The sequence below is a fragment of the Bos indicus genome, chromosome 6 (genome assembly GCF_029378745.1).
Source record: "Bos indicus isolate NIAB-ARS_2022 breed Sahiwal x Tharparkar chromosome 6, NIAB-ARS_B.indTharparkar_mat_pri_1.0, whole genome shotgun sequence".
Lineage (NCBI taxonomy): Eukaryota > Metazoa > Chordata > Mammalia > Artiodactyla > Bovidae > Bos > Bos indicus.
Genome location: NC_091765.1, coordinates 93,065,155 through 93,082,046, shown reverse-complemented (window position 1 = coordinate 93,082,046; position 16,892 = coordinate 93,065,155). Strand labels below are relative to the sequence as shown.

The 16,892-nt window shown below is 39.0% G+C and overlaps 1 protein-coding gene across 4 annotated transcripts in view; it reads left to right on the top strand.

The window, feature by feature from the left end:
* CNOT6L (CCR4-NOT transcription complex subunit 6 like) overlaps positions 1–9,686 on the top strand; it is a 118,418-nt gene extending 108,732 nt beyond the window's left edge. For all 4 annotated transcript variants that reach the window (XM_019962987.2, XM_019962985.2, XM_019962986.2 and 1 more), the window contains one exon: positions 2,306–9,686. In XM_019962987.2, coding sequence (XP_019818546.1) covers positions 2,306–2,518 — 213 coding nt within the window. In that variant the 3' untranslated portion in view covers positions 2,519–9,686. The remainder of the gene's footprint in view (positions 1–2,305) is intronic.
* Positions 9,687–16,892: the final 7,206 nt, after the last annotated feature.

The following is a 16,892-nucleotide window of genomic DNA, read 5'->3' as shown; positions in this document are numbered from 1 at the left end:
TTCTTTGGGATTGGAATGAAAACTGACCTTTTCCTGCATTAGTGTCTTTTAAAAAAGAAAGAGTTTGAATCAGAAAAGGTTGAGAATTGTTAGTTTGTAACCTTATTTGTGAATATGATACAGTGTACAAATGTACCTGCTGCTGCTAAGTCTTCAGTTGTGTCCAACTCTGTGCGACCCCATAGATGGCAGCCCACCAGGCTCCCCCGTCCCTGGGATTCTCCAGGCAAGAACACTGGAGTGGGTTGCCATTTCCTTCTCCAATGCGTGAAAGTGAAAAGTGAAAGTGAAGTCGCTGAGTCGTGTCGGACTCTTGGCGACCCCATGGACTGCAGCCCACCAGGCTCCTCCATCCATGGGATTTTCCAGGCAAGAGTACTGGAGTGGGGTGCCATCGCCTTCTCTGACAAATGTACCTACATATGTATAAATAGTCGGGCCAGTTCAGACATGATCTTTCTAAGGCTTTTGATAAGAGCTTTTACTCTGGATGTTTCAAACCAAGAAAATAGTTACAAGTGATGTCTCCAGTTAGTCTCCAGTTAAAATACATCTACTTTCTAGAATGCTTAACATCTTTATTGGGGTCTGTATTTACAAAGGATTCTCTAGCCCTAGTAACTAATGTGCATAATGACACATTATAATAAAATGATAAGATATAGGAAGTTTTATTCAACAGAAGTAGTTGAAAATGTTTTATTTGTGTAAAACATAAATGTTTTAAATGTGTTTGCTGAAGTAAAAGGTGGTCTCATAAAGGAAAGGAAAGCCACTGTGACTCTTGTTGACCTTTTCCTAAAATGGCACTGCAAAACTAGGCATTAGCCAAAAGGAAGGGATAAAAATACGTTGTACTAATGTCATTTCTTTACTGTTTGGACTTGGAACATTGATGGCAGAGCTACTCCCCTGGATTCAAGTAGGTTCCTAAATTTGTGGTAAAGTAGGGTTAAGGTATACCTATTGTTGAATAAAGCCCTCTCCCTCAAAAGAACTATTTGGTTGTTTTGGTCTTGATTGTGTCCAAATTAGCAAACTAAGGTAATTGTTTACAGAATTTCACAGTATAATTTTTTTTCATTGAGTTCTTTTTTTTGGGGGGGTAGCCCATTTCACTGTGATACTCTTTAAAATATTAACTGGAACTCACTATATGTAGTATTTATAAATAAAACAAGTGCTTCCAAGTGTGGAAGTCTTTCTCCGTGCTTGGATTCAGGCTCTGTTGATGTTGGAAGGAAGAAAGTTGACTTTACTCTCTTGCATATACACAACCCAGGGCAAAACCAAACACACTTGTTTTGAAACTTGCAGTTCAGATAAAGCAAATCATCTAACTCTGAGATGTACAAATGAATACGTACATAGGTCTCTGCTGAATGTGTTTTGCTGAGGTATTTTTATGCAGCAAGGAATCCAGAATTTACAGTATACCAGGATTTGTGAAAATGAGTATTCTAAACTAAAGAACAGATTAGAATGATGAAATATATGCAGTATTTTGTATACATGTATAAAATCTGGGAAAGCTGAGCTAGGATTAGCAGTCTGGAAACATGCTTTACAATGGTTTCATTCAGATGTGTTGGGTTGATGTACAAATAACTGGAAGTAATGCTAGTTTTCATTAAAAGAATTACTTTTGTCATACCTTTTCATTAACTATGTATATGTATAAATATCTTTATTTTCTGCTTATTGGAACAAGAAGAGTCAGTGCAGTTTCCATAATGTTTATTCTGATAAATGAGATTTCACTGGCTCAAGCAAGCCAATTCTGGAGAGGCTTAGACATGATTTGGTAGGCTTATTTAGCTTCTCAGTTTGCTTACCACAGTGCACATGTGAGGTCTTCCCTGTAGCTCAATTGGTATAGAATCTGCCTGCAGTGCAGAAGACCCGGGTTTGATCCTTGGGTTGGGAAGATCTCCTGGAGAAGGAAATGGCAAACCACTCTGGAAAATCTCATGGACAGAGGAGCCTAGCATTGCTACACTCCATGAGATCACAAGAGTCAGACACGACTTATTTCATTAATCTGCTTTATATGAGCACATGTGCAAGGTATTGTGGTTCTACTAGGTACTGTGTTTCCCTCTTTAGCCACCTTTATTTCACATAATTCCCATTCAAGATTTGAGCTTTATTTGACCCATTGTGAAGACAGCAGGTACCAGAAATACAGGTTACCCAGGTATTTGTCATTTACAAATTATGAATTGTTCTTTTATATATCTTGGGTTTTTCTTTTTATCTAAGCATATATTTTTCTCTCTTTTTCCAACCCCCAATCTCTTTTCAGGGCGTGATTGACTACATTTTCTATTCCAAGACTCATATGAACGTGCTTGGTGTCCTGGGGCCTTTAGATCCTCAATGGCTGGTTGAGAACAACATCACTGGGTGTCCACACCCTCACATCCCTTCAGACCACTTCTCACTGTTAACACAACTTGAACTCCACCCTCCACTCCTGCCTCTTGTCAATGGTGTTCACTTGCCTAACCGGAGGTAGTGGAGTACTACCCCGCCAAGACGGGGATCTGTTGCTATGGACCTGTACAGTTGTAAATCAAAGTATGTAGGAGTGAAGTATGGCCATCCTTAAGCTGCTTCTTCAGGTTCCTTTCATTATGTGTTTGCTATAAGATTTTGTACAATTTTGTGCATATTGGTATCATTTGGCACTAGGGCTGGAACCAAAGTATTACTGTTTCCAAATTTTTGATTTAACATGTTTTTAAGTTGGACTGTCTTCATATTATATTAGGAGTCAGCATTCATAATTGATAAATCACCAATTCAAGGCCCAACAACAAATGTATTTGTTTTTCCAAAACAAATACTTTGTTTTGAATGTTTTCAAGTGAGCCAACCATTTTTCATCTTTGTTAAAGGCAGTTTTTAAAGACTATAAATGTGAGATTTTAAACTGAATGATGATATGCCTTGCAGGAAACTTTCTTGAATTTGTTTTCCATAACAAACTGATTTTTGGCTCCCCAGTCATTTGCACATTAACAAAGCACTTATATTTGCTAGATCTGTACATAAACTAGCCATAATGAGGAAAATTGAGAAATTAAAGATGATTGCACAGTATGCTTTAAAAATCAAGCATTTAACAGCACAATTTGTTGGGCAAGCGCTGGTCGATTTTTTTGTTTTGTTTTGATTTTTGAGGAATCATTCTGTATTTTGTTTCCCCTATTAGTTATAACCTTACTAGAAATATTAATTCTAAGCCTGTCTCTCCAGTTTATTTATAGGAAAACAACGGGTAATTTCTACTGCCACACACCTTGAAAACAGAATTTGGCCTATCTAGGATGCCCCTAAAATTAGTGTCCAGTGTTGTTTTTTTTTAATTATTTCCATCCACCCTTTTCTGCCTGGTTGTGCTAGAAAAACAGATATTATATGATCTGTTTCATTTTTGCTGTTAAGGGCATATGTTAAAAGAAATAACTACTGAATGAAAAGGCCCTGATCAGAGTCTTAGAGGTGGAAAGCTATACAGATATTTCTCATGTTTTCCAAAGCAGGTCAAGTGGCTGTTGGTTTTTGCTTTTTGAGGTGACAACGGAAAGGATTTGGGGGAGAGAAAGAACAGGAAGTAGTTGAAAACCTTGAATCATTTTTCCTGACTCTAGTTGCCAAATGGCCGTTATATGCTTTTAATCTTTGTTTCTGTTGTCTGTCAGGGTTGAATTAAGAAGCTACTGGTTTATTCCCAACTATTGATATGCTCTTTAGATACGTTGGAATCCTTTTTTTCGCCCAGGAGGGGCCAGTTGAAAATCTGTGATTCAAGAGGCAGTGAACGCAATACCGTTTTCTGGGGGAAAAATTGGTTGGCTACTTGATGTTAATTATGGCACAGTAACAGGAAAAGGTTGTGTCTGTGTTTTTAAGTTTTTCTTTATTCTGCTTTTTTGCTGCTATAAGAGTTTTCTGAAATTTATATTTTAAACTTTTCATGCACTTTACTGTTTCTAGTCTCAAAATGTGATATTTTTAATAAACAAGAAATTTTCCATTATGTGAATGAAATTTTAAAAGAAAATAGCCTATATTTGTGTCTCACTAATATATAAAGTACAGGTCAAATTTAAATTATTTAATTAGTTTTAAATATATACAATTTGTCTCCTCTTTGAAAGCTGACATCTTAGGCTGTTTTATTAGTCTTAAATGATGCATTTCCTTTGGTCATTTTATACTAATTTCTTCCATAGTAAATTAATCAGGCTACATAAGATAATATTTCCCCTGAAGGGTAATTTTAGTGGGACAAGGGTGGTGGGATGATGTGATATCAGATATAGGATTTCATCAGAAGGGTTCTGTAAAGCCTAAACTCCCTTTTAAAAGTGCCTAGTGATAGAGGCGTGGTTTGTCATCTATTATAATTGGAATGTCATTGTAGTTGAGTGAAGTTTGATGTAAATAAAATATCCTTTTAAAAATGTCAAGATACCAGAATAAACAAACAAAATAAACAACCCTTAAGATGACAGATTTTCCTCAGTGTGCAGGTATCCCTTCTTATATACCTCAAGCATTCAACATCTAGCCATGCAAATTGATTACCTGAAGCATAGTACTGGAAAGTAGAATAGCATGAAAAACTTAATTTTGTGGACATTACCTTTTTTTGTAATCAGCTACTGTATGTTTTATTTTTATCTCTTGTTTTGGGTGGGTTTTCTGCTCTGGAGGTATATGCACTAACTAATACATTTTCCTCTTCTCATATACGCATGTTAATTAGCAATGTGAGCAATATTTCTTACCATACTTCACTCCCAATATTTTTTGAGATGTTTGTATAAAATGGAATTTAAAGTTCACTTATGATTGTATATGAACCACAGAGGAGCCCATTTATTAATAAAAAACTTTTTTAATAGTTAAATGTAGAGGGAAAAATAAAAAAAAATTGGGAAACATTGTAAACAGCTTAAGTTTATTTTGTGTATGATCGAGGCACTCTGTTGCAGGAAGGTGTGTAATTGGGTTCTCTCTGCTTCCAAATGCACTCTTTCAAACCATTCATTATCCTGTGTATTTTTAATGTGGTTTTAGTAAATGTTGGTAGTAGCTCTGTTGAAGTAGGTAATTGTGTTATGTTTTGGGTGGCAAACACACTTGGGGCATGGTAACCCAAATTTCATGTGCACGGTTTCCCTTGAGCCCACTGCCCAAATTTCACACACCCTTCACCCTTTGTTCCCTTTGTAAAAGGAGTGGTATCTGTTTTGAGCTGCCAATTCAGATGATCAGAAATGCTGCTCCCCTCAGTATTGTCTTGTTGAAAACGCATGCCATTTGGAACCTTGGCATGAGAAGCCAAAAGGAAGAGGTGAATGACATACGGTATATATTCAATGAAAGTAAAATATTTATGCTCATATACTTTCTGGTTCTCAGAATAAGTTAATAAGCTTTATGCCATGGGACTGCTGCATATTTTATCTGAAGGTTAAAGAAAATGTGGGCATTTTTAGATTGTGATAATGTTTTGTTTTTTTAAACTGTTAAATATGATTTCTGATATCTGTCTAAGAACTGGAGTGTTCTTTAAATTTATCAAAACAGTGTTGTTTGAGGAAGGGAAAACTGCACTGTTTGCCATTACAACAGTCATACAAGTGCATGTCACGTCACCCACTCTCTCAGGCATCAGTATCCGCCTCATAGCTTTACTATTTTGATGGGGAAATCTTGCAGCATCCTCAGGACTGACATCTGAGAAAGGCTCAGATCCACTTACTGCTCCTTGCTTGTTGACTTTGTTTTAAAATATTGTGCCTGGTGTCAACTTTTAAGCAACAGCACTGCCTAAAAGCAAGCAGAGAACAGAATCCCAGCACCATTCTATAGGCAACTTTTTAGAATTCAGATATAGTAAATCTGTTCAAGATTTATGATGTTTTATGTAAAAAAAAATTTTGTACAATGTAGCTGAATATTTTTGTTTCATTTCTTTGATGTAAGGCGTGTGAACGTTCGTTTGAATATCACATGTTAAAGTCAGGTATGGCACAATGGGTTCTGAGACCAGCTTTTCCTCCCTCCCATTTGCCTTGTTCCAAGCTCTTCTTTTCAAATTACTTTTCTGATGGTCGTAGGCAGATATTGAATTTGACTAATACGCATCCTGTGTGAATGTATTAAAGAAGCCACTGTGTTTTAGTGTTAGAGTTTGCAGAAATATAAAGCTTCATTTCTTATTTGTCCCTATTCTTTGACAAAAGCTATATATTCAACCATGTCAAAGTTATATATTAAATCACAGAGAAGCAAGGGAGAAAGTTGAAAGATACTGAAGGCTCATATCACTTGATTCTATGGTGGGTTGTATTAGGACTGAGGATGTGACACATTAAAACTGGAACATGAGCAAACATACAGTGTTCCATTTTAAAATTGTATCTCCTAAGTATATACTTTAAATGGGTGAAAAATTAAGTTTGTATTTGCATTTCTAAGAGCTTCTAAAAATCACTAGTGCCAACTATACTTTTAAATCAAAAAGCAAGGAATAGAGAAAGCACAAGGAAAAAATAGGTTAAATGTGTTCTTCGAGAGAACCAGAGGCATATGGTTTGGCATTCCTAATCCAAAGCTAGATTTTCTAGCAATAAAAGTCAACTGTGTCCCACTACTTACTTCGTTTCTAAGGCCTTACATTCTGAGTTTCTGAGGGATTTTAATCGCTTTATAAAATGTACTGACTGATAGTAGCTTCAGTCACAAACAGCATCATCAGTTTCTGATACATCTGGCAGACCATAAGAATAACAGTTTCATAGCAGGCAAAGACTTTATTGCACATTTTCAAAATAGCACTCATATATACTTAACAGTTTGACAGAAGTGTGAATTCTCACATTGTAAGGTAGTCTTTCTCTTCTACCTGTCCTCTCCCTTTTAAAAAAAAAATCACCTTTCTAATGTGTGGAAGATTTAACTTTTTCCTTCTGAATTGTATCCTGTTTCTAGAACTCTGTGAATTATAGGTTCATAAATTAACTAGGGAAATTAGAGTATTTTTCTAAGCCAGGAACTTCAATTAAAGTTTTGAATTTGTAGACAGAGAACTTTTATACTTATGGTTGCTTTGAGTGATTGTAATTTTTTTTAATGGGATCATGATCACTGAATTTGAATTCCAACACAAGTAAATTAGTACATCTTACCCTGGCCTATTTACCAGAAATGTAATCTGTTCAGGAACATGGTGCCAAAAGCATCTTGGATTTTACAACATGATACATGTTTATTGTGTGTCTACCTTTGAGCTTAAAAGAAACAAGTTCTTTGTACTGCAGGATGTTTTGAACAAGATCCACAGAAAGAAAAAAAAAAGCAGTTCTTTTCAGGAAGGTAGTAAGTAAACATGCATGTTTCTTGTTTTTAACCAAATACCTTCTTTGTATAAGTTTCTCTGTTAAACAGTCACAAATTCTATAAGAAATAGGGAGAGTCCAGGGAAAGCAAGCTTCATTAGCCTAGTTAGTCATTTCTTTTGGCATACGTTTGTTTGGTTAGACTTGGGTTATTCTTGGAACCAAAGGAAAACAAGCATGTTGAAGTTTTGTTCAACAAACATCATGACACCGAAGAAATGGAATGTTTTTAGGTAAAGTAATTTTTACTTTCAAAGCATAAGAAATGACATTTCTGCATTTTCTTTGCAGTGGTAAAAATTTAGTAGCATTGTACTGAAATGAGAAGTTGTGTCATCAGAAACAAACCACATTATGAAGAGTGTATGCAAACACCAAGTGATATGACTCTTGGCACAGTAGCATTGGGTATATTCAGCTCTCAGTGGCTTTCGGAAGGCATAGTTGGATGCCTCCTGGTAGTTGTTTTTGTTAAAAGTCTCCCCAAGTTGAGATAATGTCCCTATTTGTATGTCTGTCACTTTCCACCCTTAAGCATAAGAATCATGGTAGCCCTCTCAAAAGTGGTCCTTTATTGCTCTTTTCAGTTTTGTATTAATTTCTAATTACTGATATATGACTGTATTTCCTTTCAATTTATCAATGGTTATATGTACCACATTTGTTTAATTAGTTAACTCACACAATTGGCTCAGCATTGATGTGTCAAACAATGGCTTTGCTTCTTACTGAACAGGCTTAGTTTCTCGCTACTTGTTTAAATCTCCATGCAGTAAGTGATGCAGTAGTCTGGGTGTGTATTTATTCAGAAACTGTACTGTCCTTTTTCTCTGTGCTTAACTTGCTTAAAATATATTTCCTTACCTTTGAAATTCCTGAGCGGTGCTCTGCCAAGTTGGGGGCGGGGGCGGGGAGGGGGTGGGTAGGGGTTTGGATGGCTGTGTTACTGCACACTGGATCTGAAAGTGTTCAGTGTTGTGAGTGGCAAATTTCTTAAACACCAGCAGCACTGAGAAGTGCACTATGGGCATTCGTACAGTTGTCCAAATGCAAGCAGTTCTTTCATCTAGGAGAAGTGGAGGAATAAAGTTCATTGGCGTACTTGGTATATTTTGAGGGGGAATGAATGTTTCAGCTTTGGGTTTTGTTGTCTCTGAGTGGAATGGGGTGGTAAGGAGGGAGGTGATTTTTTTTTTTCTTTTTTTTTTTTTTGTGTGTGTATGTACCTTTTCTCTCTGAAAGGGCCAGAATGTTGGTCAAGTTCACCGTGTTAATTTATATATTTTTTTTTTCTATTGCGATTTCTTTCAACCATAAAACAAGTGCCAACTAATCGTCCATGAGATGACTTACTCTTCCACTCAATTTACCATTTGAATAGAGAAGGGTTCATTTATTTTCCTTACTTGGCATTAAATTAATAATTCATTGTTTTGCGTACATTTTTGTCATTCAGTGGCCTCTAAAGTGTTTTTATAACTAATTTAATGGTTGCAGAGCAAAGCACATGAGTTTAAAACTGAGCAAGAAGTTTTGGTGATTTTTTTTTCCTAAATACTGGTTAGTTTCTACTGATACTATTCCAAAATGAATTCTTCTGTTTTAAGTTGTGTGTTTACTTTGCTTTTGTCCTAAGAAAAAGCCAAGCACTAAATCAATTTGTTAGTGTGTTCTAATAATCAGTTCAAAATCTGAGATTTCCTTCCTTTCTTTTTTAAAAAATTAGATTTAATGAAGTGCCATGAATTGTAGCTTACTAGTGTTTAATGTTTAATAGACTGGTTCTGTGGTGTTCTAATCATTTAACACTCTGTCATCCCTGGAGAAAGTGGTTCTACTCTTAGGGAACACATTCTCTCTGACAAAATCACCAGCTGCTTTATTTTTCTATTTATTACAGTTAAACAGTTCATGAGGTCTGAATCTTGACCAAACTGCTCAGCTGAGATGTTTTTCACAATAGACACTGTACAAAATGTGTGTGCAAAAGGACACAGTTGGGTGGTAGTATTTTTTCATTAATGTGAACATTGACTAAACAAAGCAGTCCTGCCTTTTAAATCTTGTGGCAGCTCAGGAGGGAGGTGCTTAAGAACCTTAACTACTATGTCAGATGACAAAATACTTTTTTCCGTTTTGGAGATTGGGTACTGCTCACACATGATGTATAGGGCTAAATACATGCTTGTTTCCTTGCACCTGTGTACTTCCCCTTCTCTCCCTCCCGTCCTTCCCCTGTAGGCAATAAATGGCCATTTTGCAACTGCATACCTTTGTCTTGGTTTTTTACTCTCTATGTGTGCAGTGTAAGGGTCTGCTTTAAGATCAGCATGTCTCTTCTAAAGTGAAGTCGGGACCCAGGGTCAGGCACAAATTATAAATTCATATTATGTAATATTTTTCCTAGAGCAAACTAAGGTACACTTTGTTTAGAAAAGATCTGTAAGATAATTGTAGCTATGAGACTTACTTTGGCTGGAGAAATCTGAACAGAGGGACATGTGACTTCTGAATGGGGCTTTAATAGCCAGTGTACAATTTGTCATAGGTGTTCCGTTTTCTTGCCTTGATAATCATAGATACATGTTGAGATCAGACCTTTCATGCTAGGTCCTTGTAGCTTTGATGAACAGAGCTCCTCTGCTGACCAGCATAGGACATGAGTGTAAGTGAAAACAACTGCCAAGTCACAGGGTCGTCCTTGAATAAATGTTTGTTATTAAAGCATAATCTAGCCCATTCTGACTGACAGACAACTGTCAGCCAGATATGCTGAGTTACCAGTATGGATCAATCAACAGGCTGACCTGACAAGATGTACAGTAAATTCATTCAACAAACAAGTCTCTGCTATGAACTAGATGCTTTGTGCGGCATAAAGATGGACAGGCTCCCCATCCTCCAAGAATTCACATTCCAGATCCTCTTCTATTTATGACTAAGAAGAATGAAGTGTTGTAGTTAAAGGTGTCTTAAACCTTAGAATCTTGGAAGAGGGGAGGGAATGGCACACAGTGAAATAATTAGGAATTCCGAAAATTACAGATATTCAGTAGAAAAATACTATTAAGGCATGGTGTGATTGAGATAAGATGATTCCTTTTTTTTTTTTTTTTTTCATTTAAATGCAAATTTTAGTACTCAAAAGTTTTAGGAGATTAAAAAGGATAATAAAGCCAAGTTCTTTTCCTGTTTGTTAGTAAAATTCAAAACAAAAGCTACTGCAGTAGCTAGTAATAAATGTAAAAAAGAAGATTAACAGGGAGACAGCATTGGAAAGAAACGAGAATTTGTTGTTTAGTCGCGTAGTTGTGTCCAGCTTTGTGACCTCATAAACTGTAGCCCGCCAGGCTCTTCTGTCCATAGGATTTCCCAGGCAAGCATACTGAAGTGGATTGCCATTTTCTTCTCCGAGACAAGATTATTCTTGAAGAGAGTGGGGAAAAAAAATAAAAAACTGAACTGTCCAGTTTAACAAGTGTTTAGGAAAGATATTGACAGATTACTTTGGACAGATCACCAAGAACAAATCCCTAGGCTGAAATCTCAGTGCCTACTGATTGGTCTCCTACCAAAGACCCAGTGTGAGCCTGTTACTGACCCTGAGGACCCTTCTTTACAGAGTCCTTGATGTTGGCCAGCCTTTTGTAAGTCTTGCAAAAGTAGAGTCATTCACCTCTGAAGTGGATCTTGAAGGGACCCCAGGTATCAGGACACTGCCTTATTAAGAAGACATGTGGATGCAGTCAAGACGTTCAGCAGGTGACCTTATTATATTTCACCATGTGATCTCAGGCAAAACATCATCACTGGTAAAATGAATATAAGAAAGTACATCTCATGAAACGGTTCTCTCAAAAAGCAGACACCAGAACAAGGGCTTAAATGCAGGTAGTTTATTGAAGTGATCCTAGGAAAGCAGAGTAGGGCACTGAGAAGAATGAAATAGGGAATGAGGAAAGCCATGTCAAGGGTGCATTATTGAGCCTATCACCTCTGTGAGCATCTGGGGCTAAACCTGCCACGAACCCTCTAAAAACCTGAATGGAATGCACCTCAAAAATATCTTCATGAGGGATGGGCAAGGAGGGGATTTGCTTATGGACTCCCATCTCCCATGAGGCAAAGGTTACTCCCTGGGTGTTCATTTCCTTCTTCCATCCATGTTTGTGCATCTATCAAATCCACTAAGCAGGTTCCTGCGGGCGTCTTATACAATAATAGAGAAATGGGGTGTGGGTGGTACAGAAAGTGAGAAACACTTCATGTGGCTGAGGCTACAAATAATAATGTCATCCTCTTCCACCATGCGTTCCACATCTAGCTTTGCACCACTGCATCAGTGGGTCTAGGTTGCTTCCCTAACTTTGGGTGACCCAGACCTTCATCCCAACGAGGTATTTTGTTCTTATTGGGCCATTGGTGACTGAATTTGCTAGCTCATCCCTGGCATGAGAGAACCAAGAGCTCCCCAGTGAATCCCTTGGGTTCCAGATATGCTTCCTCCTGTTGCGTAGTACACCCCTACTCCCTACGTGACCCCTTCTGGGGGGCAGCCTACATTCCAACACCTGGGCAACATGTGGGCATAGAAGCCTATCTTAGTCCACACTCCAGCGACTCTTCAGAGTTCCGCATGGTGCTTGGTGGAGACTGTAACCCAGCTACGCCCTTGGTCCTAGCTTCCCAAGAAACAGAACCTGCCACACCAGGTTTTACGGAGTCATGCCAGAAGCATATTAGGACTGCCTCCAGATCTCTGCTAAGATTAACTCTTGAGTCACTGCAGAGTGCTACTGTGTCAGTAAATCGTTCCTAACATGCTCTTATTGAGGTCTCTCAGGCCCCCACTTCCAAAGTCCACGTGTACCTCCAGTTCCTGGTCATAATGTTAGCCCAGGTCTTAGAATTCTTTGGCAAAGTTGTTTTCTTGTGGTATGTTCCTCTGCACAGTCTGTGCTGGGATGTCAGCAGGGGGAAAGGGCACTAGCCCTTTAAATTTTCTGGAAGTCTCTTGAGCCAGAGGAGGAGGAGCTTGCAACAATGAGGGGAAGGGCATGGGCGGTCTGTTTTCTCTGCACCTTTGTGATCTGAAGCAGCAACTGGGCGATCAGAGCACAAGTGCCCAGTATTTGGAGAACTGGGTTCTTTTTGCTCACCCTGCCTCTTGCAAGCTGTGTGCTGGCTGCTCCAGGAACAGTGCACAGCTGCTGCATGCCATGTGGCTGAGGTGGGGGGCAGGGGCAGGGGCGTGGGGTGGGGAGCTGCTACTAGCTAAGAGCTGACAAGGACCAAAATGAACCACAATTTTACCTTCCAAGACTTCCCCTGGAAGTTTCAAGTCTTCAGTAGACTCCAGAGTTCTCAAAGAGTTCCATCAGACTGATTATGCCAGTGTAATGGTTCTCTAGGTGGGGAGACAGATTCCTGGTGCTTCCTACTCTGCCATCTTCCTAGGGTCCTTCTCCACATCTAAGCTTAACTTCGAATAACAACCACAACCTGGTGCTGCTGTGTAACGGACGGCAACAGTCCATTTCACAGCCATGTTCCCGTCACGGATTATTCCTTAATATTGTGGCAAAAGACTGTCTCCTGAGCCCTTCGAGGTGAGGGAATGTTTGGCAGTGGCTAAGCAGTTCACACATTATGAACCCATTCCAAATGCTCATCCCTAGGATTCTCCGGATGCCTTTGCTTACACCCGGGCTTCCCTGTGTGGTAGCCACTGTCCTCATGTGGTTATTGAGTACTTGATAGTTTAAAAAAATATCAGATTCAGATATGGGTACTAGAAAGCTAGAAATGACATGTGGCTCATATTATATTTCTGTCTGAGAGTGTTCCTCAATATGCCAAGTAAGGTCTGCCATCTCTACTTCACATGTTTTTGGCATTATTTTTACTAATCTAACAGAGTGGTTAGTTCCATCCTCTGGTGTTTCAATGAACACATTTAATCCTGAATCCCAGGCAGGTGTACCCATGTCAATACATTCACCGTGATTAAATCTTCTGAATGTCATTCTTCCGAATAGCCTTAGAATATATTCTGCTATGATCTGAATGATTGCATTACCTTAGAATTCATATGTTTCAATCCTAACCCTCAAGGTTCGTGATTAGGAGGTAGTGCCTTTGGAAGGGGCTTAAATCTTGAGGTTAGATGTCTCATGAGTGGGATTAATGTGTCATTATGTAAAAGACTCCAGAGAGATCCTTTGTCTCCTCACCTTGTGACGACACAGCAAGAAGGCACCAGCTATTTACTAGGAAAGAGGCTTCCCAGGTGGCACTAGTGGTAAAGAATCTACCTGCCAATGCAGGAGAAATGAGGGTTAGATCTCTATGTCGGGAAGATCCCCTGGAGGAGAAAATGGCAACCCACTCCAGTATTCTTGTCTGGAAAATCCCATGGACATAGGATCCTAGCGGGCTATAATCCCTGCAGTAGCAAAGAATCGAACATGATCGAGCATCTGAGCACATGGACTAGGAAGAGGGGCCTCACCAGAAGGTGATCATACTGGTACTTTGATCTAGTGTTTCCAGTCTCCAGAACTGTGAGAAATTTTTATCATTTATAAGCTACCAGTCTGTGGTATTTTGTTATAGTAGCCTGAATGGATTAAGACATATTCCTAAACATATCTTCCAGATTTCTTTCAATGCACACTGACAAAATTCTGCATCCCCTTTGGTGTATTTGTTGTCTTCTGGAGCAGGTCCTGCCCTTTTCCCTCTGGGCCCAGTTGGGAAAGAACTTTTGTTATGAGGCTGAAGACACGGATGGGAGGTCAGAACATGTTCTGAGGAGAGTAAGCCTCTTCTCAGGCAACTGCCACAAGTGAAGTCATGTAAAGGTTTTATGCAAGTGAAGGCTGGTTGCCTTGGGTGGGATGTTAAATTGAGAAATTGATAAGGGGAGGACTACTACTGCTAGCTGGGAGGATCCAGGGAGTTGGAGAGTTCAGAGCTTGCAGATTCATCTCTGCTCAGATGTTACCATCCAAAGTCTCAGTGAAATACTCCTTTGCATCCAGAGCCCTTATCTTAGCATAAAATACCTGACAGTCCTATACATTGAGGCAATGTTGCAACTTTCCAATCTACATTATCAGCCATGTCTGCCCTATGACTACAGGACAATGGAATGTGGCTAGGAAGCCTCAGGTTTTGTGTTATAAGTTTTAGGCATTAGGCTTATCTTTTTCTTTGTGTATACTCTTCAGGGCAATCAGATACATCTATACCATCTAACAATTCTTACTGATTATAATTATTATCATAGCAGTGAAGTGCATCAGGACTTCCGTGGTGGCTAAGATGGTAAAGCGTCTGCCTACAATGCAGGAGACCCGGGTTTGATCCCTGGGTAGGGAAGATCCCCTGGAGAAGGAAATGGCAACCCACTCCAGTACTCTTGCCTGGAGAAATCCATGGATGGAGGAGCCTGGTGGACTACAGTCGATGGGGCCGCAAAGAGTCGGACACGACTGAGCGACTTCACTTTAAAAGTGCATCAGTTACTTGACCAAAGCTTTGTCTTAACCCTGTACTATGTCTCAAGAAACCACAGCTTAGTAAGTAATTATGATGCCACTGCTTACTAGTGTTCATTTATCACCTATAAGGAAGTCTTCACTGCATTCCTGCTTAAACAGATAACCCAATCTCAGAGCTACATGTTGGGTATCGGTTTTATGCCACCATTCCTGGTCCCAAGAGCTTTATCAGTAAGGAGCCATTCAGAAAAATAGAAACCACTTTGGCCCCTACAAACAGAAGAAATCTAGTGCAGGGGATTGGTTACAGGTAATGGAAGAACTAGGAAGCCAAATAAGAAAGTATTGAGGCAATTCTAAAATTTGGAGAAGCAGGAAGCTGTTATCACCACTTGGATGAATGGAGTATAAGCAAGACAGAGTGCTACCAGAGCTCAAGATGAGCCATCTCATGAGAGCTGGAGCCTCTCAGTGGCTGTCTTGTGAATCTGAAATATATAGGAATGATTATCCCGTGGGAACTGGTGTTATGGAGGGAACATAGCCAATGCCAGAGAAGCCACCAAAAGCAGAGGAGGAGAGGGCAAAATACCTGACCACTTCTCTTTCCCACTCCCACATAATCCAGCAAGGCTTCCCTTTTGCCAAACCTTCTCAGAAACCACTTGTTAAGGGACCCTGGGAAATGCAGATCCTGAAATATAGGCAGAACTGGGAAAGGACAGGAATGAATCTGAGAACAAGGAGGGAAATGACCAGCACAAGAAGTATATCCCTTTTTTGTAATTATGTATACACTTGGTGCTATCCGTGGATTCACAGAGATGATGCAGTACAGACCTTGTTTCAGAAAAACTTGCTAATACATGGCTATGTTTGTGTCATTGTAGTAACAGCATAATGCTAGATGAATCTTATGTAATCTTAACATTATTTCCTGGTAAGGATACCTACATATTTTTTATATATAGAAGAAATTACCATATATATCATCTTGTAAGAGGCATGGAATTAAAATAGCAAGCTTTTAAATGTGACTTTCCTTATTTTGACTACTTTATTCAATATTTCACCTGTAAATAGAGAAAATAAGAAAACCCAAAGAACAACACACCTTCCCTTCTATAAAGCTTGGCTTTCTTTAGTAATTTACAACTACATAGCCAAGATGATTTGTCTAAATTTAGTAGACCACAGATGACATGTCAAAATGAGGTAGTAAACATATGGAGAAGAAATAGTATGGAGAAACCTGCTCTGAGATATTTATTTCTGTGGAAACTTTAATCTTTAGTGTTTCCACATCTATAAAATATTCTGTTGAGGGACAGGCTTCCCTTGTGGCTCAGTTGATAAAGAATCTGCCTGCAGTGCAGGAGACCTGGGTTTGACCCCTGGCTCGGAAAGATCCCCTGGAAAAGGAAATGGCAACCCGCTCCAGAATTCTTACCTAGAGAATTCCATGAACAGAGGAGTCTGGTGGGCTACAGTCCATGGGAGAGCAAAGAGTCAGACACGAGCTGGAAAAAGGGGAACTTTTTTCTTTCGTAAGAGTCTTATTCTAAGTGAAGGTACTCGTGCCAAACTTTTTGCTTATGCCCTTGACGGTTTGTAAACTGTATCTAGCAAAAAATCAGATAAGTTTAGAAAGTTTTCATTCTGTATCAAGTTTAAAAAAGAAAGATTATGTTTTGACTATGTGAATTTTCTTCCCTGTGATCAGGAAATTAGATTCAGGCATTGACCCTATGATCCAGGTAACAGCTTCAATTTTTTTCTTCCCCCGCCCCACCAAGAGGATAGAGGGAAGGTTTGTTAGAGAGGCTTACAGCATGAGAATGTGCTACTTCTTTTAAGCCTCTAGATTGGGTTTCTCCTCAACACAACTGGCCAAGCAGTTGTTTCTGAAGAGTCTTGGATGCCCTCCACATGACCAGGTTCTCAGTTTTATATAGTAATGCCTTCCATT